The 22,485-nt window shown below is 38.2% G+C and overlaps 1 protein-coding gene across 1 annotated transcript in view; it reads left to right on the top strand.

Annotated features, from left to right (window-relative positions):
- UBTD2 (ubiquitin domain containing 2) overlaps positions 1 to 22,485 on the top strand; it is a 63,049-nt gene that overhangs the window by 35,066 nt on the left and 5,498 nt on the right. Inside the window, exon 2 of the mRNA XM_019450318.2 lies at positions 5,753 to 5,989. Within this exon, the coding sequence (XP_019305863.1) occupies positions 5,753 to 5,989 (237 nt within the window). The remainder of the gene's footprint in view (positions 1 to 5,752; positions 5,990 to 22,485) is intronic.

Raw genomic sequence — 22,485 nt, 5'->3', positions numbered from 1 at the left:
TCAGTTAACTTTTTCTTTCTCCAGAGATATTCCATTGGTCCTAAAATAAGTCTGTGAAAGATGGATCACTAGAAAAACGACTCAACACATGCTTTATTTTAAATGAAGCTTGTAATTGATTTAGTATGTAAAAGAAAATACATTTCTCAGCCCAAGCGAGACATGGAGTGCTATAATGGAAAGAGCTCTGGACTTTGAATCTAGTCATCTGGGTTCTAGTTCTGGCTCTTTTTGATCTTTAGCAAGTTGTTTAACCTCCTTAGGTCTTATTTCCCTTCCTGTCAAATAGTAAGGTTGGCTGGTACCATCTAAGGTCTCTTCCACATCTAGATTCTCAGATATTAGAGAACTTATGGGTATGGTTTTGACAGTTGGCCATGTTGATGCTCTTAGTTTAAGCATTTTAATCCCCATATCCCTATTTTTATTTTGACAGTTGCTTTAGGTAAAGGGAATGTATGTTGTGTGTGTGTGTGTGTGTGTGTTTGTGTAGTGTGTTCTAAATTTACATGAGAATAAAATACGAGTATCCTTTTAGGCTAGCACCATCTGTTGTGGAAGAGTTCTGTAGGATCTATTCTTAACTCTTGGGAGTAACAAAAATTTCCCTTTAGTTTTCATGATCTTCAGACTCAATCTAAATATAGGAACATTATCCCAATCCTATTCCTTGCTGCTTTCAAGTTTTTAGAATTCTGTTAAACAACATTTTGTCCTTTGATGGTGATCTCTTTAAATATTCAGTCTTTTCCCTTAGGCTGTTGTGTTAGCAAAACTGATGCTCTAGTTTTCAGTCTGTTAAAGCTATTATTACTTGAATCATATCTTGATGTTTACCTTATACATTATGGCTTCTCCTTTATTCATTTGAAGAGTCTCAGTATTAAATCAGGAAACCAAGAGGGAGGAAACCAAAAGAGAGCAACCAAAAGCAGGAAAATAACTATCAACATACTTCATTTTGGAGATCATTGTTTTTTATCAAAATGTCAAAGTGAATTTTGTGCAAAATTCATTCAATTGTGTAAAACTAAACATTTAAGATTATGTTGCTATTTGGATCTGAGAAGCAGACCTTTCTTGGGTTTTCTGCATGTTAGATCTGTTTGTCAGAGTGGGAAGAAGTGTTGGATAGTTACAAGGAAAGATAAGATAAGTAGATGAGTGTGATTAAGAGGCTTCCCCCGGGCGTCTGATTTCTGCTCAGGTCACGATCTCACTGTTCATGGGTTTGAGCCCTGGTTCGGGCTCTGTGCTGACAGCTCAGAGCCTGGAGCCTGCTTTGGATTATGTGTCTCTCTCCCTCCCTCCCTCTCTCTCTCTCTCTCTCTCTCCCTCTCTGCCCCTCTCTCTCTCTCTCTCTCTCTCTCTATCTCTTTCAAAATAAACATTAAAAAAAAATTTTTTTTAAAGAGGTTTCTCAGAAGGTGAGTTTTTGGCAAAGTTTTTAAAAGTAACTGTGGATTGATGGGGGAAAGAAGTGTATTTTCTGAAATAATAAAATCAAATTTCCTCATTAATCTTTTGTTGTATGTTAAACCATGGAATAAACTTAGTGTGGTTGATTGCCTGCAATTTAAATCAGAAATTTAGGGAATAAGAACTGTGTCCTGTCTTTAAATTCATTGTTAGAGCATAATACTGTACTTAGTCGCAGATACATGAATGATAATGAGCATCTCTCTCGGTATCAGGAGTCAGATTGATGTGTGAAACAGGTAAATCTGAAAGTTTCAGAGCATAAGATGTAATCTAATTAAGTATACATAGTTTACATCTTTTCCTTCATAATTGAAAATGGTTGACTTGGTTCAAAAAAAAACATAGCTTCTTAGCTGTGAGACTCATTTCTGTGTTCAGGTATTTTCAGAAATAAAGGTTTATAGTATTGGCTAAAATCATAGCACATTTGATGACCAATTCCTAAAAAAATACTCCGATGAACACATAGGAAGAGCATGACAGTCATAGAACATTTCTTTTCAAAATTAAGGGGGGTACTTGATGTCAAATTCTCAGAATGTCAGGTTCTATTCAGAAGGTATGAAAAGAAAAAAGACTTAGCCTGTGTATTTTTGCAAAAATGTCTTAAGGTTTTTTATTTTATATAGCGGTCCCAAATTTATTTTTACTTAGCAAACACTTATTTGTAGTTTATTATATACTAATGATTTTTATTAGTGCTTTACAGATATTAAAATCCTCATAAAACCCTAAATATTTTCATGTTTTCATAAGAGCATAGTTTAAATGCTAAATTATGCTAAATATTAATTGCTAAATATCCAGTTTTTCTCCAGTTTATTTAACAAAGGTAAGTTAGGCAACAAACTGCATTTAGTTTAAAATGATGAAGCTTTTTGTGCTCGCTTCGGCAGCACATATACTAAAATGATGAAGCTTTTAACCTCATATTTTCTAGTGAAAAATCACTGCTCAATGGTTGCACTAAAATAATATGTTGTAAAGGCTTAAGTATTTTAATAATGGACATTTAATAGAAAGACATTCTTTATTACATATGTTTGTGATACGGAGAAAAACAGAGACCTAGACAGAGAAAAGGAGGCTTACTTGATATCACAAGCATTTATTTTGTCTTCCTTGCTTTTACATAAAGCAATTACTTTGGAACTTTACAGCATATAGATTTGAAATGGATTTGGAATGATTATCCTTAAGAAGCATAATGCATCACGTTTTTTTTTTTTTTTTTTATGGGAGTTCTTAAAACTTCTCTATGTGGAGGGAGGTAAAATCTACCTCATATTTGTAAGGAAGGGGCTTTTACTTTTTCCAAAGTATTTTCTACCTTTATTGTTTTTCTTTTTGGTCCCTCTGAGGGCCTCTTTAGGTTTCTTGGGTGTAGGTACTGAGATTGTTCAGGTTTTGTTGTTTCTGCCTTTGCTTTGCAATTCTCTCACAATGACAGAATTACAACTAGTTATCTCTCTGATATGTTTAATATATGTGAGGCTAGACAGTTCTCTGGAACTACTCAGGAAGACTCAAAACTTTATTCAAATGGGTATCTTATTTGATTATTGAATAGATAACTTTGAATAATAGATACTAATTTGAATGTTGAATAGATACCTATTCAAATAAGCATTTACCAGGGTGCCTGGGTGGCTCAACCACTGAGTTTCTCTTTTTGTTGTTGTTGTTAGGTTTTATTTATTTATTTTGAGAGAGAGAGCACATGAGCAGGGAGGGACAGAGAGAGGAACCCAAACAGGCTCCATGCTCTCAGCACAGAGTCCAATATGAGGCTTGAACTCATGAACCATGAGATCACAATCAGAGCCCAGCTGAAATAAAGAGTTGGACACTTAACTGACTCAGCCACCCAGGTGCCCAAGCATCTGACTCTTGATCTCAGCTCAGGTCTTGATCTCAGGGTCCTGAGTTCAAGCCCTACTTTGGGCTCCATGCTGGGCATGAAGACTACTTTAAAAAAAAGGGGGGGGGGGGCGGTATTTACCTATTGTATCCTGCCCTCTACTGTCTGTTCAGTAAACTAATACTGAGTGTTGTCCCTAAGTTATTTCTGACTTTAAAGGCTAATATAGCAGAAAATAAATTTTGCCTTTCATTTTACCTTTTGGTAGAACCAGTAGATTGCGATTATCTGACATATTGTGAACACCTTTTAGAGAATAATGCTCTGTATACATTTATTATTTGGAAGATGCAAGGGAAAATCTTTAGTATAGATTGTGTTTCTCACATTTGAATTAAACCAGATACACACACCTATAGTGTTACCCTTAGTGGACGTTCAGTAAATACCTGTTAAATGAAGAGACTTGGATTCTATTTCTAGCTTTGCTACTAAATAGACAGTTTTCCTACTCTGCTGTTCATACCCTTTTAGAACTCAACTGGTTGGCATTTTACTAGGATAAGTTACAGAGCCAAAAAGTACAAGGAGTCAAAACACTGAATGTTTTAAGAGAAAACAGCTGGCAGTGACATGATGTGCTGTTCTGAAGGTAGAAGATGAGATCTCATGTTTGCTGCCTTGAAACAAAATGGGCAGTTTGGAGGGAGAGAGCATGGTTTAATCCAAGTGTCAAACCAGACACATTTGGCAGTATTAGTTCTGTCATCAGGAAGATAGTTTGGTATAGGGTATAGAGATTGCCCAGGGACTGGAGTTATGAATAGCTCAAATTTATTTGGCTCTGGGCCAGTAAGGGAGTGGTTAATTTCATGGCCTCTTTAGAACCATTTTGAGAATAATTTATTTTAAATTAGTATTCTTTCTGCTCTTAAATATAGAACATTGAATTTTGATGTACACCCTCTCCTTCCCACCACTGTGTCATTTACTTTCCACCCACTCTTACCCAAGACTCCATCAAGCTTCAGTTTTCTTTTTACTTATTTTTCCATCTGTCAAACTATTTCTTACCTATGGCTCCGTATAAGATTAAGAAAGGCTCTGTAGGTCAGTGTGAGATCAGTGATCCTAGGCCAGGTAAGTGTCTGGGTGCAAAAAACTTACATCACACTTGTTCTAGCTCTACTACTATGTGACGTTCTCTAAGGAGCTATGATGCCTTTTACAGCAACAGAGGAGTGGACTCTTGCCCTCTTTTTTCTGCTCCTTGTAGTCAGGAGTTTCTCCCTTGGTTCATTATCAAGGATCACCTGTTCAGTCCTATTTTCTCCAAAGAGTGAAGCCCTGATTTCTGACCTTCTCCCTCACTATTTTCAAAATAGCTCCTGTATAGGTTTCAGAGAAAAGTATTTACACTTTCTTGACTGAAGTGCAGGGGATGCTCCTATGATTAGGTTTCTTCATATGGAGCTGGTGGTTTGACTGTTCTTTGGACACCACAAAGCAGTCTTTCCCTTCTTGGGGATTTCTCAGTTCCTACTTTCTGGCTTCATATGTCCAGAGTCCTGAGAGTCCAACTAATGTTGCTACTTCATTTTTCCTAATATCTTACCTCTCTTTATGTCATCCTTTGACTTTTTAAAATACTGCCGTTATTGTTTGATGAAACCCTTATTGCTATTTTTCTGGGTAATTTTTAAAGTCATCCTGGGGAGAAGGCATAACTGAGTTGAAAAGAATTACTAACTTGTCAATGGACATTTTGGATAGAACCTTCTAATGTCCTCATTTGCTCTTGTAGTTCTAAAATAGGGAAATTTCAGGGGCCCCTGGGTGGCTCAGTCGGTTAGGCATCCAACTTCGGCTCAGGTCGTGTTGTTGCGGTTCACGAGTTTGAGCCCTGTGTCGGGCTGTATGCTGACAGCTCAGAGCCTAGAGCCTGCTTCGGATTCCGTGTCTCCTGTGTCTCCTGTTTGCTCTCTGCCCCTCCCCCACTCATGCTCCGCCTGTCTCTGTCTCTCAAAAATAAATAAAAAACATTAAAAAAATTTTAAATAGGGAGACTTCAGAATGCAAGAATTAACTAGTAGGCGGGGCACCTAGGTGGCTCATTTGGTTATTGATAGCAGCTCAGGTCTTGATCTCATGGTTTCAGGAGTTCAGTCCGTGTCAGGCTCTGCCCTGACTGCTCAGAACCTGCTTGAGATTCTCTCACTCTCTGCCCGTCCCCATTCACGCTCTGTTTTTCTCAAAATAAATGAATAAACTAAAAAAAAAAAGAATGACTAGTAGGCAAACTTGTAGCTATAATTTTGATGAGTGAATCAAAGAGGACTGACCAGATCACTTTTAATACATTGTTTATAAATTTTGGTTTTCATATCAGCTTTTTATTTTTCTTCTCAGTCGCTTTAGGTCGTAACCAGCCTTTGAAAAAGGAGAAACCCAAATGGAAAAGTGATTATCCCATGACAGATGGACAACTGCGCAGCAAGAGGGATGAATTTTGGGATACTGCACCAGCTTTTGAAGGCCGCAAAGAGATTTGGGATGCCTTGAAGGCTGCAGCACATGCTTTTGAGAGCAATGATCATGAACTGGCACAAGCAATCATTGATGGTGCAAACATAACATTACCACATGGTAGGTTTGGTGGTCCTCGGGGACAAAGGGGAACATAATCAGCTCCTTTCTAATAACAAGAAACCAAATGGGAAGTGTTCATTTTACTTGCTGTGCATGATTCTCCTCCCTGCACACCCCCCCCCCCATCAAAGAGGAACATTTGTCTTTGCTTCTTTGTGGATTTACTTTGTGTGTGTGTGTATGTGTATTTTTTTTTTTAAGTAAGCTGTGCCCAACGTAAGGCCTTGAACCCATGACCCTGACATCAAGAGTCACATGGTCCACTGACTGAGCCAGCTAGGTGCCCCAATATATGTATTTTTTAATATCTAAATATCTTGGGTATGCCTGGGTGGCTTAGTTGGTTGAGCATCCAACTCTATTTTGGCTCAGGTCATGGTCCCGGGGTTGCGGGATCAAGCCCTGCATGGGGCTCTGCACTGAGCACGGAGCCTGCTTGGGATTCTCTCTCCCTCTCTCCCTTTGCCCCACTCCCCCACTTGTGTGCTTTCTCTTGCAAATAAATAAAAATGAAAAAAAGATTTAATGAGATAAAAAATCATGAGATTTTTAATCTCATGAAAGAGAATGCTTAATAACCTGTATTTTCTAACTTACGTCCTCAGAAACTTCCTTGTTCTTCATCAAGGACCCTCCACCCCCTACCCCAATCTTTTAGAGCTTCTACTTTATTCCTTTCCTAGGAGCACTAGAGAAGTAGTCTCACATGTAGATCTCAGAAGCCTTAGAGACTCAGTGGATGCTTCTTTAGTCTTTATGCTTTCTCATCAAGCCTATTTTTAGCAAAATGAAAAAAACTAAACATAGAAGTCACATGTTTTGAAGGACACTTTTCTATGGTTGCAGGCCTGAGCATTATGAAGAACCTTTTTCTTTTGCTTAGGAATGTGACTCTAGGGACCACCATTAGCTTTGAGTATTTCCAGGAACACATATCTGCTGGACCCATGCACATCCTCTTGCTTGGTCTCTTTGATTAGAAACACTTCAAAATTTTTCATGGTATGCTGAGCTTTAAGTGTTAATTTTATACTGTATTTATAAAATTTTTCTCTTTAGTTTTTCAAATTAATATTTTTCCACGTTAGTCCTGTATATAATCACCTGTGTTCTTCTGTATCCTTTTCTGTTCATTTATATCTTCATTGTTTCTTTTTCAATATCTCCCTTTTTGTCTATATTTTCAGAACACTGCTTTTCACTGTTTAATCATCTGCTTTATGTCCTTTGACTCCTTTTCAAATAAAGATATTTTAATAAAGATAGTATCCTTCCCAGTTTTCCAAATCTCTGTTAATTTTCTGAACTAACTGTGCTTCCAAGAAACTTTTAAAAATACATATTCCAGGGGCACCTGGATGCCTCAGTCTGTTAAGTGTCCGACTTCGGCCCAGGTCATGATCTCCCGGTTTGTGAGTTCGAGCCCCACATTGGGCTCTTTGCTGTCACCATAGAGCCTGCTTCGGATCCTCTATCCCCGCCCCCCGCCTCTCTCTCTACCCCTTCCCCACTCATGTGTGCATTCTCTTTCTCTCTTTCTCTCTCTCTCTCTCTCTCTCTCTCTCTCTCAAAAATAATAAATTTAGGGGTGCCTGGGTGGCTTGGTAGGTTAAGCATCCAACTTCAGCTCAGGTCATGATCTCATGGTTTGTGAGTTCAAGCCCCACATCAGGCTCTGTGCTGGCAGCTCAGAGCCTGGAGCCTACTTCAGATTCTGTGTCTCCCTCTCTCTCTGCCCCACTGCTGCTCACACTCTGTCTCTCTAAAAAATAAACATTAAAAAAAATTTTTTTTAATAATAAATTTAAAAATAAATTTTAATTTTTTTTTTTTTCAACGTTTTTTATTTTTATTTTTGGGACAGAGAGAGACAGAGCATGAACGGGGGAGGGGCAGAGAGAGAGGGAGACACAGAATCGGAAACAGGCTCCAGGCTCCGAGCCATCAGCCCAGAGCCTGACGCGGGGCTCGAACTCACGGACCGCGAGATCGTGACCTGGCTGAAGTCGGACGCCCAACCGACTGCGCCACCCAGGCGCCCCTAAAAAGAAATTTTAAATACATATTCTATAGGTGTCCTGTTCTACATTATGAAAGCTTATTAGCATAGGCTTGTGTTAATAACATTTATTGAGCACCTACTATATATAGATCACTTTTTCTGCACAGATGGAAAAATTATCCTTCCTACATTTAAAAAATGTTTAACTGAATGTCATTTCAGTATGACTCTTTAGTCCTGATTTTCATGAATACCCTCTAAATTCTTTACTTCTTATAATAATTGGGGTGGTGGACATCATCTTGCTCTGTTACCTCTTTCAGTTCTGTATCTTCAGATACTAACTTTATGGGCACCTGGGTGGCTCAGTTGGGTAAGCATCTGACTCTTGAACTCAGCTCAGGTCTTAATGTACAGTTTGTGAGTTGAAGTCCTGTGTTGGGCTCTGTGCTGGGCTCTGAAGCCTACTTAAAAAAAAAAAAAAAAAAAAAAAAAAGCTAGCTTTATATAAAGGAAAGAGTCTTCCTTTATAATTACTTTAATTATAAATTATATATGTAATATACATATGTTTTGTAACATATATACATATATATGTAATATATAAATTATATATGTATAATTAATTACATTCCTTCTGTTTTTAATACTTATAGCCTATATTTTTAGAGCAGTATTTATTTATTGTTTGCATAGGTTTGCAAGTTGGGAGTAGGGGATTGGGGGTGGGAAAGAATAATTGTTTATGTGTGATTGCCTTAATGTAGAATAAGCCTGAGACCCAGAACCTTAGAACTTTGACTTCCCTTACTTTGTACTTATCATAGTTATCTATAGGAATACCTGATTGTGTTCTATAAATTATGGCCTGTTTACAGGTTCATGGAGACAAAGTAGCTCTGTTTTATGTAAGGCAAGGGTCTATGCATTATTTTATTGGATATGGGCTCAGATCTCTTTGCTTATTCTCTGCTTTAGTATGAAGGAATCAAACTGATGTTTGATCTTTCCTTGTTCAAATGTCTAAAATAACTTTCTGGGTATTACTGTCATTGGTACCCTTGACTGAATTTCCTTGTTCATATCTGAAACTTAACAGTGTTTCTTGGGTGGACTTTTGAATTGTGTTCTGTCGTGTGCTCTAACTCACCATTAGTTTATAACTTAGCTATTTAGCTACATGATTTTACCTAGAAGTACTCAGTGGTGTTGCTGAAATTTAAGTGTTCTCATTTGTAAAATATGGATTATAACTACCTACCTCATAGGGTGGTTGTGTTGATTAAATGTGATAACACATATAAATTACTTACCATAGTCCAGAAAACACTTGATAAATAGTAGTGCTAATGGTTGTACTTCTTTTTTTTTTTTAATTTTTTAAATTAATTTATTTTTTATAATTTATAACCAAGTTAGCACATGGTGCAACAATGATTTCAGGAGTAGATTCATTCGTTAAGCCCCTTACCCATTTAGCCCATTCTCCCTCCAACAACCCCTCCAGCAACTCTCTGTTCTCTATATTTAAGAGTTTCTTATGTTTTGTCCCCCTCCCCATTTTTATATTATATTTGCTTCCCTTCCCTTAAGTTCATCTGTTTTGTATCGTAAAGTCTTCATATGAGTGAAGTCAGATATTTGTCTTTCTCTGACTAATCTCGCTTAGCATAATACCCTCTAGTTCTATCCACGTAGTTGCAAATGGCAAGATTTCATTATGATTCCTGAGTAATACTCCATTGTATGTATATACCACGTCTTTATCCATTCATCCATCAATGGATATTTGGGATCTTTCCATACTTTGGCTATTGTTGGTAGTGCTGCTATAAACATTGGGGTGTATGTGTCCCTTCAAAATGGCATACCTGTATCCCTTGGAGAAATATTTCGTAGTGCAATTGCTGGGTCATAGGATAGTTCTACGTTTTAATTTTTTGAGGAACCTCCATACTGTTTTTCAGAGCGGCCGCACCAGTTTGCATTCCTACCAGCAGTGCAAAAGAGATCCTCTTTCTCCGCATCCTAAAACCATCTATTGTTGACTGAGTTGTTAATGTTAGCCATTCTGACAGGTATGAGGTGGTATCTCAGTGTGGTTTTAATTTGTATTTCCCGGATGATGAGTGATGTTGAGCATTTTTTCATGTGCCAGTTGACCATCTGGATGTCCTTGGAGAAATGTCTATTCATGTGTTTTGCCCATTTCTTCACTGGGTTATTTGTTTTTTGAGTGTTGAGTTTGGTAAGTTCTCTAGAGATTTTGGATACTAACCCTTTATCTGATATGTCGTTTGCAAATATCTTGTCCCATTCCTTCGGTTGCCTTTTAGCTTTGCTGATTGTTTCCTTCGCTTTTTATTTTGATGAGGTCCCAGTAGTTCATTTTTGCTTTGGTTTCTCTTGCCTCTGGAGACGTGTTGAGTAAGAAGTTACTACAGCCAAGACAAAGAGGTTTTGCCTGCTTTCTCCTCTAGGCTTTTGATGGCTTCCTGTCTTAAGTTTAGGTCTTTCATCCATTTGAGTTTATTTTTGCGTATGGTGTCATAAAGTGGTCTAGGTTCATTCGTCTGCATGTTGCTGTCCAGTTTTCCCAGCACCATTTGCTGAAGAGACTGTCTTTATTCCATTGGATATTCTTTCCTGCTTTATCAAAGATAAGTTGGCCATACGTTTGTGGGTTTCTGGGTTCTCTATTCTGTTCCATTGATGTGAGTGTCTGTTTTTGTACCAGTACCATACTGTCTTGATGATTACAGCTTTGTAATACAGCTTGAAGTCCAGGATTGTGATGCCTCCTGCTTTGGTTTTCTTTTTCAAGATTGCTTTGGCTATTCAGGGTCTTTTCAGGTTCCATACAAATTTTAGGATTGTTTGTTCTAGCTCTGTGAAGAATGCTGGTGTTATTTTGATATAGGTATTGCATTGAATATGTAGATTGCTTTGGGTAGTATTGACATTTTAACAACATTTGTTCTTCCTATCCAGGAGCATGAAATAATACTTTTCCATTTTTTTGTGTCTTCTTCAATTTCTTTCATAAGCTTTCTATAGTTTTCAGTGTATAGATTTTTCACCTCTTTGGTTAGATTTATTCCTAGGTATTTTATGGTTTGGGTGCAATTGTAAATGGGATCAATTCCTTTGTTTCTCTTTCTATTGCTTCATTATTGGTATATAGGAATGCAACCGGTTTCTGTGCATTGATTTTATATCCTGCAACTTGGCTGAATTCATGGATCAGTTCTAGCAGTTTTTTGGTAGAATCTTTTGGGTTTTCACATAGAGTATCATGTCATCTGCGAAGAGTGAAAGTTTGACCTCCTCCTGGCCGATTTGGATGTCTTTTATTTCTTTGTGTTGTCTGATTGCTGAGGCTAAGACTTCCAGTACTGTGTTAAATAACAGTGACGAGAGTGGGCATCCCTGTCTTATTCCTGACCTTAGGGGGAAAGCTCTCAGTTTTTCCCCATTGAGAATGATAGTAGTGGTGGGTCTTTCATATATGGTCTTTATGATCTTGAGGTATGATCCTACTGTCCCTACTTTCTTGAGGGTTTTTATTAAGAAAGGATGCTATATTTTGTCAAATGCTTTCTCTGCATCTATTGAGAGGATCATGTGGTTCTTGTCCTTTCTTTTATTGATGTTATGAATCACATTGATTGTTTTCCAGATTGAACCAGCCCTGCGTCCCACATATAAATCCCATTTGGTAGTGGTAAATAATTTTTTTAATGTATTTTTGGATCCGATTGGCTAGTATCTTGTTGAGGATTTTTGTGCCCGTGTTCATTAGGGAAATTGTTCTATAGTTCTCCTTTTTAGTGGGGTCTTTGTCTGGTTTTGGAATCAAGGTAATGCTGGCTTCATAGAAAGAGTTTGGAAATCTTCCTTCCATTTCTATTTCTTGAAACAGCTTCAAGAGAATAGGTGTTAACTCTTCCTTAAATGTTTGGTAGAATTCCCCTGGAAAGCCATCTGGCCCTGAACTCTTGTTTTTTGGGAGATTTTTGATTACTAATTCGATTTCTTTACCAGTTATGGGTCTGTTCAAATTTTCTATTTCTTCCTGTTTCAGTTTTGGTAGTTTATATGTTACTAGGAATTTGTCCATTTCTTCCAGATTGCCCATTTTATTGGCATATAATTGCTCATAATATTCTCTTATTATTGTTTGTATTTCTGTTGTGTTGGTTGTGATCTGTCCTCTTTCATTCTTGATTTTATTTATTTGGGTCCTTTCCTTTTTCTTTTTGATCAAACTGGCTAGGGTTTATCAATTTTGTTAATTCTTTCAAAGAACCAGCTTCTGGTTTCGTTGATTTGTTCTACTGTTTGGGGTCCTTTCCTTTTTCTTTTTGATGAAACTGGCTAGGGGTTTATCAATTTTGTTAATTCTTTCAAAGAACCAGCTTCTGGTTTCGTTGATCTGTTCTGTTGTTTTTTTGGTTTCGATGGCATTGATTTCTGCTCTGATCTTTATTGTTTCCTGTGTTCTGTTGGTTTGGGGTTTTATTTGCTGTTCTTTTTCCAGCTCTTAAGGTGTAAGGTTAGGTTGTGTATCTGTGACCACCTTTCTTCCTTCTTTAGGAAGGTAATGGTTGTATTTCTTGAACTCTGACATTAACAAGTAAATTTGTTGTATTAATTATATACAAATCTTTAATTATAGAGTTTGTTCATTTTTCTGGATATATTATCTACTGATAACGTCTTTTTCTGGCTTTTAGGAGATTGCCCATGGGCATATGCCTAATCGAATTTGGAGGTTGTGTTAACTCAATAGCTACAGGTTTATTAGACACCTAAACATTGAGGACATAGTTTAGTATCATCCCATATCTGGGCCATCCCTATCCCTTTCATCTACATCTGTTAGTATTACCATAAGAGTATTGAACAATACTTAGATATTAGATTGACAATCTGAAGAGATCTTAGGCCCTACACTCCTTTCTAAGATTCTTTCAGTCAGATCTCTCTCCTATCTTGTTTTCATCTCATCCTCTCTGTCTTCTCTTTCCATAATCTTATTATCTCAACCTATTCATATTATCTTCCCAATATAAATATTATAAAAAATTCTTCACCGTTTGAAAACTATACGGAAATGTCTTTGTAAATGTTATTTGTATAGGTCTTGCTATCTTGTCTGTTATTTTAGATTTTGTGTGTACAAAATAAGCAAGGATTATACACTTTTTGGTTTAGATTGTATTTAATGTCAGTGTTATGTGCACAAAAATTATGTATTTCTCAATGGCTTTTGTTCCTATAAAATAACTATCTTCTTTCCTGTGTTGTTTTTGAAAGAAACAACCAAAACACATCCCACCACCCATTGCCTCTACCGCATGTTTCCTCCCTTATTTTCTTATAGTGGTTCTTTGAATGATTCTGTCCGTGTCTCAGTTCCAGTCTGCAGGTCATATTCATTATATTTTTGCCTTGTCCAAGTACAAAATAATTCCGTGCTTCCTAATGATCTCCCTTTATTAATATCAGTGGTGTCTTTAGTTTATTACTCTCAAATGGCAGTAGGGAGAGTTAAGAGGGCGGCTGGTGTCATAACTACCTGGGAATATTATATGTATGCATATATTTTCACTCTGCAAATTGTGACTCAGATTGAGGATGATATGGACATGTATATTGTGGAAAAATCTTCCTAGTGATTCTCGTATCTGGCATCTCTTTTCTATAGCCTTCTATCCTTTAAGAGCTTTATTTATTTATTTTTAATTTTTTTTTTAATGTGTATTTATTCTTGAGAGAGAGAGAGAGAGAGAGAGAGAGAGATGGAGCACGAGTGAGGAGAGGCAGAGAGAGGAGACCTAGAATCCCAAGCAGGCTCCACGCTCTGAGGTGTCAGCACAGAACCTAACGCGGGACTCAAACCCACGAGCCACGAAATCATTACCTGAGCCGAAGTTGGATGCTGAACTGACTGAGCCACCCAGGCACCCCAGAGCTTTATTTTTCATGATTTACACAACACTTTTTACTTATGGTCCTAAATTTCTTAAAGAATATCTCCTTTTTCTAACTGATTGCTATTTTGGCATTACCTAAAAATCATAAAAACATTCCTAACACAGTATTTTGCCACTAAAACTAGGTTACAGATTAAATGGCTTACCCAAATTAGCATAAACAGGTTTTTCCTTTTGTTTTTGTTTTTTTAAGGTGTGAGATGCCTGCCGGGCTCAGTTGGTAGAATGTGTGACTCTTGATCTTGGGGTTGTGAGTTCAAGCCCCACATTGGGTGTAGAGATTAATTAAAAATAAAATTATTTATTATTATTATTATGTTTATTTATTTATTTTTGAGAGAGAGAGCACAAGCTGGGGAGGGGCAGAGAGAGAGGGAGTCAGCAAATCTGAATAAAGCAGGCTCCAGGCTCCAACCTGTCAGTGCAGTCTGACATGGGGCTTGAACTCAACGAGCTGTGAGATCATGACCTGAGTCAAAGTCGGACACTTAACCAACTGAGCCACTCAGGCGCCCTTTATTTTATTATTTTTTAAAGTTTATCTATTTAGAGAGAAAGAGAGCAGGGCGCAAGCAGGGGAGAGAGAGAGAGAGAGAAAGAGAGGGAGGGAGGAGGAGGAAGAGGAGGAGAGAGAGAGAGAGAGAGAGAGAATATCCTAAGCAGGCTTGTGCTGTCAGCACAGAGACCAAAGTGGGGCTTGAACCCATGAACCATGAGATCATCACCTGAGCTGAAATCAGGAGTCACTTGCTTAACTGAGCCACCCAGGCACCCAAAAAATAACATATTTTTTAAAAGGTGGTTGTTAATTCTTATTTTTCACAGAATCTGGCTCATAGTTTGTTTCAGAAACAGTATCTGTTTTATAAAGATGAGCATTTAATGCTTTTTAGAATTATTATATAGAAGATTAAAACAATTTTTAAAATTGGCTACTCCCTCTTCCTACCTTCTAATTTTTTAGAAAGGGTTATTTCTTTAGCATCTACAGTTAGTATGGTTTCCATCTTCCTTCCAATTCAAATGTAAAAGCTCCCCTCTTAACCTTTCTTGTATAAAAGGAGTAGCTGCTCACTGTTATTCAAACATGCACTTTTCTCTTATTTATAGACTTAACTCCAACTTTATTATTCTTGTGACTAAACATTGGCAGGTGTTCAGTTATGCTTTTCAAGGTCCATTTCTTTTGTCCTTTTTCATGCTTAGGGATATGGGAGGTAGAAAAGGGTAATTCTTTAAAAACTTTTTAAAATCACCTTCAAAATACAGGTTGCCCAGAAGTTTTTTTTTCCTTTTTCCTGGTCTTATCTCAAAATATATCAAATGTGAATAGATCAAACTATGTATAATGCAATGTAAGTTTTTAAACGTCAAGGCACTTATAAGTAGCTTAAATAGAGCATTTCTATGTAGAGGGAGCCAACATGATGAAAAGAACACCTGGACTGAGAATCAAGAGTAATAAAATACTAATAACTCGTGATGGTTTGAACTGATGTTATATAATCCTCATGCCTGTAATAATCACGTACAACAACCCCCGTTTTAAAAGATGAGGAAAATGAAACACAGGTTGTGTCCTTTTTCCAAGTTAGAAGTCATGGAATTGAAATTGGGATTTGAACTCAAGTCCTGGATTTAACAGTAACAAAGCAATTGAATAACACCATCAAGTCATTTCATCTCTGTTTTTTGTTGAGTGACCACACAAGTAATCTTCAGTGTTAATTCCATTTTTAATCTCTCCCACACTATATAGAATACTTTGAAACCAGGGCGCCTGACTGACTCAGTCAGTGGAGCCTGTGACTCTTGATCTTGGGATTGTGGATTCAAGCCCCACGTTGGGTGTAGAGATCACTAAAAATCTTTAGAAAAAAACAAAAACAACCCCTCCCCCCCAAACGGTATACTTCTATTAACACTAAAGAGAAACAAGTGGATTCTCTAAGACATGGGTAGGCAGGATGCGTATGTGTAGGCCTTGTTTCTGTTTCCCTTAAGTGAGAGTCCCGTTAAGAAGCAGATCATGGGGTGCCAGAGTGGATCAGTTGGTTTAAGTTGAAGTCAGTTGACTTCAGCTGAGGTCATGATCTCATAGTATGTGAGTTTGAGCTCCACATCAGGCTCTGCGATAGCAGTGCGGAGCCTACTTGGCATTCTTGTTCTCTCCTCTCTTCCTGCCCCTCCCCTGCTCGCGTTTTCTCTCTCTCAAAATAAATAAACTTAAATTAAAAAAGAAGCAGTGCATGAATTCTGGGTTATTTAAAGGTCCCTATAGAGGTGCCTAGGTGGCTCAGTTGATTGTGTCTGACTCTTGATTACAGCTCAGGTCATGGGGTTGAGCCCTATGCTGGGCTCCACGATGAGCATGGAGCCTGCTTGAGATTCGCTCACTCTCTCCCTCTGCCTTTTTTTTTTGTAATGTTTATTTTGAGAGAGAGACACTGCAAGCAGGGGAGGGACAGAAAGAGAGGGGGACAGAGGAGCTTGAAGCAGGCTCTGTGCTGACAGCAGAGAGCCTGATGTGGGGCTCGAACTCACAAACAGTGAGATCATGACCTGAGCCAAAGTCAGATGCTTAACCAACTGAGCCACCCAGGTGTCCCAGAATTTGTCTTTTAATAAGCTTAATTGATAAATTTGTCATCAACATAAAGCTTAAGAATGAAAGCATGAAGACATTACACATACATGGAGACAGAGGATTTTCTCCAGACTATTGTGTTTAGAAATGAAACAGGAAATTAATATAGGATCTGTTGAATGACTAACCATAAGTTAATAGTATATTAATATATTAATTAATGATTTCCACTCTATCCTCGAAGAAACAAAAATGATTTGGAGTTATAAAATGTAAACTTATCGGGGCGTTATGGGTGGCTCAGTTGGTTAAGCATCCGACTTGATTTCAGCTCAGGTCATGATCTCACGGTTTGTGGCTCGGAGACTGCTTGGGATTCTGTCTCTCCCTCTCTCTCTGCCCCTCCCCTGCTTGCTCTCTATCTCTCTCAAGATAAATAAAAATAAATTAAAAAAAAAAATAAAATGTAAACTTAACCATTCTTCTGTTTCTGTCACCCCCCCCCCCTTTTTTTTCAATTAGAGTGACAAAGGCCTTGAAATAGCGGAGGTAAAAGATTGTCCCTGTGTCAGTAGGCTTCTCTGAAGATCATTGTCCCCTTAAATATGTGACAAAATGTTGCACAAGCTCTTAATCATGGTTTAACTATCAGAGGGCTTGAGCAATGTACACAAGCTAAGCCACCTTTCACATGCTTGCTAGAAGACAGAGAGAGAGGGAGAGACAGAATCCCAAGCAGGTTCCATATTAGACTTGGTGCTTCTGAATGCTACCGTCTTAATAGCTAACTTGGTAGCATCTCCTAGTGTTTGACTGCCAGATATAAGCTTAATATAATTCCCGGGAAAGTGTTGTTTGCATGAGAGCTTGACATTAGTTAGTCCTAAAAGACCACTCATATTTGAATGAAGGGTAATTTTGATGGTCCTTTTGACATTGCGATTCAGGTTTGTAGAGGACCCCATGAGGCATAACGCATTGGACTCAAACTCTGTGAAAGTTTGATGCTTTGTGATGCTGCTGTGAGTGAGCTCTCCCCTGTAAATCTGGTTCTGAGATTTAAAACTTGTGTGAGAAGGGAACCAACATTATTGTTTTCAATGGGTTTATTATATGTATTAGGCAATTTTGCATCAGTTTTATTATTTAATCCTTACGACAATTCTGAGATAGATACTATAGTCCTTGGGGAAACAGATTGAATATATCCAAAATTAGTGTCTAAATTAAAATTTGAGTATGATCAACTCCAAAGCTGCTACTCCTTGCATCAGATTCACTACTTCTCCTCCAGTCTTCTGGTCCTCCATTAGACTTGACAGTAGGCTTCCCAAATCATAGGATGAACCTACTGTTTTGTTCCTGTACAGTCTTTCTGTTATTTCCGTGCTCCTATCCAACTTTATTAGGCCTTCCTTTGCCATAAGAAGTCACATTTGTTGAAAAAGAGTTTGTGCCTTTTGGGTCAGTTAGAAAAGAGAAATCAGGGAAAAAAAAGAAAGGAAGGAAAGGAAGGAAGGAAGAAGGAAGAAAAAAAGAGAAAGAGGAAGGAAGGAAGGAGAAGGAAGGAAGGAAAAGGAAGGAAGGAAGGAAAAGGAAGGAGGAAAGAAAGAAAGAAAGAAAGAAAGAAAGAAAGAAAGAAAGAAAGAAAGAAAGAAAGAAAGAAAGAAAAGTTCAGAATAAAGACAGTATTTCTACAAGCTTTGGAAGAGACCCCCAATGTGACAAAAGCCTTGTAGTTCCAGGACATTGCCCACTTAATTAATTTTGGGAGGACAGTTTTCTATATCAGATTGTCAGTGTATTTTAAATATTAAAATTTCAACTGTATTGAGGTATATTGAAGTATACTAACAGCACATATTTTTAAATTTTTTTTAATGTTTATTTTTGAGAGACAGAGAGAGCATGAGCGGGGGAGGGACAGAGAGAGAGTGGGAGACACAGAATCCAAAGCAGACTCCAGGCTCTGAGCTGTCAGCACAGAGCCCGATGCGGAGCTCGAACTCACAGACTGTAAGATCATGACCTGACCCGAAGTCGGATGCTTAACCAACTAAGCCACCCAGGCGCCCCAAGTGTACAACTTGATCAGCTTTGGCATGTATACACCATGAAACCATTATCACAAGATAACCTTTCGTATCTCCAAAAGTTGCCTAATGTAAAAATTTATTTTTACAAATTTAACAAATTTGTTCATGTAGGGGCACCTGGGTGGCTCAGTCAGTTAAGTGTGTCTGACTTCAGCTTAGGTCATGATCTCACAGTTCGTAAGTTCAAGCCCTGCATCGGGCTCTATGGTGACAGCTCAGAGCCTGCTTTGGATCCTCCATCCTCCTCTCTGTCTGCCTCTCCCCTGCACGCACGCTCTCTCTCTCACTCTCTCTCTGTCTCTCAAACATTAAAAAAATCAAAAAAACAAAAATTTGTTCATGTTGCTATGTGAGTCTCAAGTAGTAAAAACATTAAGACTGACTGCAGTCTTATAGGAGTGAGCATAGAGGGATAAGCAGTGAGGCCTTTGAATGAAAGGCTGAAAAAGGCCTCTTTTTTTTAACCTGAAACATTGCTTGAGAAAGAGTTCTGGCATTTAGTAAAGCTATTCTTATTATTTGGCGTATAATCTAGTTTTAGCTTTTTAATTTTCTTGTGAAGTATTTTGGTGCCTAACTAAAAATAACCATAGAAAACAGTTGACCAAGGAAAAGAGAATATCTGCATAAGTCATCTAGACAGAAGGTAAATAAAAACTTGAGAAAATATGTATGAAATTAGGACACAAGGTGGAGCCTTGGCAGCTTTCTTTCTATCATGGGGAGATTTCAGGGCTTCCTGACCTGGGGAGGTGGTTCCCTGGCAGTTGTCTATCCTGGTGGCCATCTGTCCCTCCTAGGACTTGAAGCCTGTGATAGGTTTGTGAGGAGAAGGGAAAAAAGACAGGAGCGTCCTTCCACTGAGACTGCTTGGTGAGCAGTGTAAGCAAGCCTGACCAGAACTTCTTTAGAACTAGTGAATTTGCTAAATGAACCATACCCTCAGGGTCCAGTGGGCAGTGAGTAAAAACCTAGAAATTGCAAATGCAAACATAGCTAAAAGTGATTTTAGAAAGGTAGAAAAATGCCTACATTATTGACATTCAAAGTGGTTATTTCCTTCTTGTGTTTAAACGTACAGGCTTTCTTTAAGGAAAACTCTCCATCTTACAACTTTGCCCTGTTGTTCATACATTCCTCACATATGGTAGGTGAGACAGTGACAGTAATAGGTCCATTTTGTCACTACATTTGGTGGCCTCACTCACAGCACTGAAATTTAGTCACCGTTTTCTTTTGCCTCATCTTCCAGTTCCTTCTTGGATCTTATATTGTTCACATCATTGGCAGTTGTGTTGGTGGGCTGCATTTGGACTGTTGGCTTCTTGCTCCTTGTGATTCATGTTTGACTTTTCATCCCTCTAAAAGTTTCCTCTTCATGGGTGGGGCACCTGAGTGGCTCAGTCAGTTGAGCGTTTGACTTCAGCTCAGGTCATGATCTCGTGGTCTATGAGTTCGAGCCCTGTGTTCGGACTCTGTGCTAACAGCTCAGAGCCTGGAGCCTGCTTCGAATTCTGTGTCTCCTTTTCTTTCTGCCCCTCTCCTCCTCACACTCTCTCACTCTCTCTCACTCTCTCTCAAAAAGAAACAAACATTAAAAAAAATTTTTAATTTTCCTCTGCCTCCCCCCCCCCCCCCGCCATGTCCATTTCTTTCTTCCCATTAGCCATATCACTTGGGAACCCAGCCCTGTAGTTTTATCCCTATGTTACACATTTACTTCTTCAGGAATCAGATTATTTCAGTCTATCACTTATTGTGTCTGACCCTGGACAAGTTCTTTCTCTCTGCTTCAATTTTCTCATTTGTAGAATGAGTGGAATAGACTGGCCATAGAGGGCTATTGTGAGGATTAAATGTTAATGTGTGAGAAGTGCTTAGAGCTAGAGCGAATGTCTGCTTTTATGTTCAAACCTGTACATCTGAGATTGTTACTCTACAAGCTGCTCTTAACCCTTTTCCCAGTATGTCTTTTCAGTTACCTGCACATAATTCAGTTGAAGTATCTCACTGAACCTGAAGCAGTTAAGAAACTAAGCAAAAAATCTTGTAACCCTAAATTCTCTGTCACTCTCATTTCCTATTTAGGTGATTCTTTCCTTTTTCTTTTCCATCATCCAGAACCACTCGATAGGTCTGGCCAGTGACCATATTCTCTGAGATCCAATTCTTTCCATTGCTGTAGTCAGGCAGTCATTTCAGCAGGTCCCCCTGATACCAGGCATTGTCTCTTTATACAAATGATAAAATAGCCTTCAGCCTTTTGTTGTTCACTAGCCTAACCCTAGCACCTGGAACATTGCTTGGCATGTAACAGCCACTCAGTATCTGCTGGATGAGTAACTCATGTACTGTATCAGCCACCTCCGGTTACTTCCTACATTACGAAGTCTAAAGTCCCAAATCTTTCTATCAGGTTGCCACTGTTTCTGTCTATCTAGTCATTTCACATCATCGATTCTCTGTTCTACCTTAGCAAAATCACTTGCTATTTCCTGCTTACCTTGTACTAATTCTTGTTTTCTTATTGTTCCTATTTCTTGAGATGCCCTTTCCGTGTCCTGCCCAAAACACACTCTTTCTTCAGAATTTCTCCTCCTTTGCTCTGTTAACTTCAGTCACTCTTCTGTTGTGTGATGTCTCAGCTTTTGTTTGATTTTCAATGTGTCAATTTATACTTAAAATCTCTGGTGGGTTTGCTGTATCTGCTTACCTCAATTAGAAGTTTCTGGGGATCTAGGACAATGTTGGCTCTCTTGTAACCTTTTCTCCCTAGGGTCTTACACTCTTCCACGTGTTTAGTAAATGTACCTGCAACAACTCCGTGCACTGTGAAGATTCTTTTCTAGTAGTCCTTGTGAAGTCCTACAAAGGTTGTGTGTTAGAGAACACTATTAGAGCAGTTTGTCTTTAGTGTAGAGATTTAGGGCTAATAAACAATGGAGGATTGGGAGTGTATTGTTCAAAACTCTGGGCCTACAGAGAAGGCATTCTGCTCTGAGCAGGTAATTCTGGGGTACTATTCAGCTGTGGGCTATATATATTGTCAGCAATGATTGTTTTTAATGATAACTTAGGATCCCAGGTATTTGGGGAGAAAATAACCAATAAAACTATAGCTTAAAGTGTAACAAAATCATATCTGACTTCCCCTATTTAGTTATTTAGAACATGTTTGTAACTCAGATTATAATTTGACAAAAGTGAGGAAAAGAGTAAATCAGAAAACTTCATGTTAATGAAGTGCAAGTTACCTTTCCCAAAATATTAAAATATGGAAGCTAAACAATACGAAGTCTGGATAGCTTATTTCTAGCATCATAGATATGAGTGCTGCCTGAGCTAGAATAAGAAGATATGCCATCTACTGGCATCACTTCCATGGAATTTTTATTCTCACTGATTTAAGTCTGAAAACTGAATTTCTGACTTGTTGGGCTGAAGGGCAGAAGGGAAGACTGCATTCCAGGGGCACCTGGCTGGCTCAGTCAATAAAGCATGCAACTCTTGATCTTAGGACTGTGAATCTGAGCCCCACATTGGGGGTAGAGTGTGCTTTAAAAATAAATAAATAAATAAAATCTCTTCCTTTATGATATTATCTTAAAAAGGTGGGGGAGGGAGAGAAATGAGTGAATGAATTGGCAGAAGATGCCTGAAAGTAGCATTTTGTTTTTTTAATTTTGTTTTTTTAAGTTTATTTATTTACTTTGACCAAACTGACACAAGCAGAGAAGGGGCAGAGAGAAGGAGAGACAGAATCCCAAGCAGGCTCCATGCCATCAGTACAGAGCCTGATTTGGGACTTG

The sequence above is a fragment of the Panthera pardus genome, unplaced genomic scaffold (assembly GCF_024362965.1).
Source record: "Panthera pardus isolate Hobbes unplaced genomic scaffold, ASM2436296v1 HiC_scaffold_2, whole genome shotgun sequence".
Lineage (NCBI taxonomy): Eukaryota > Metazoa > Chordata > Mammalia > Carnivora > Felidae > Panthera > Panthera pardus.
This window is presented reverse-complemented; position numbering and strand designations above follow the sequence as displayed.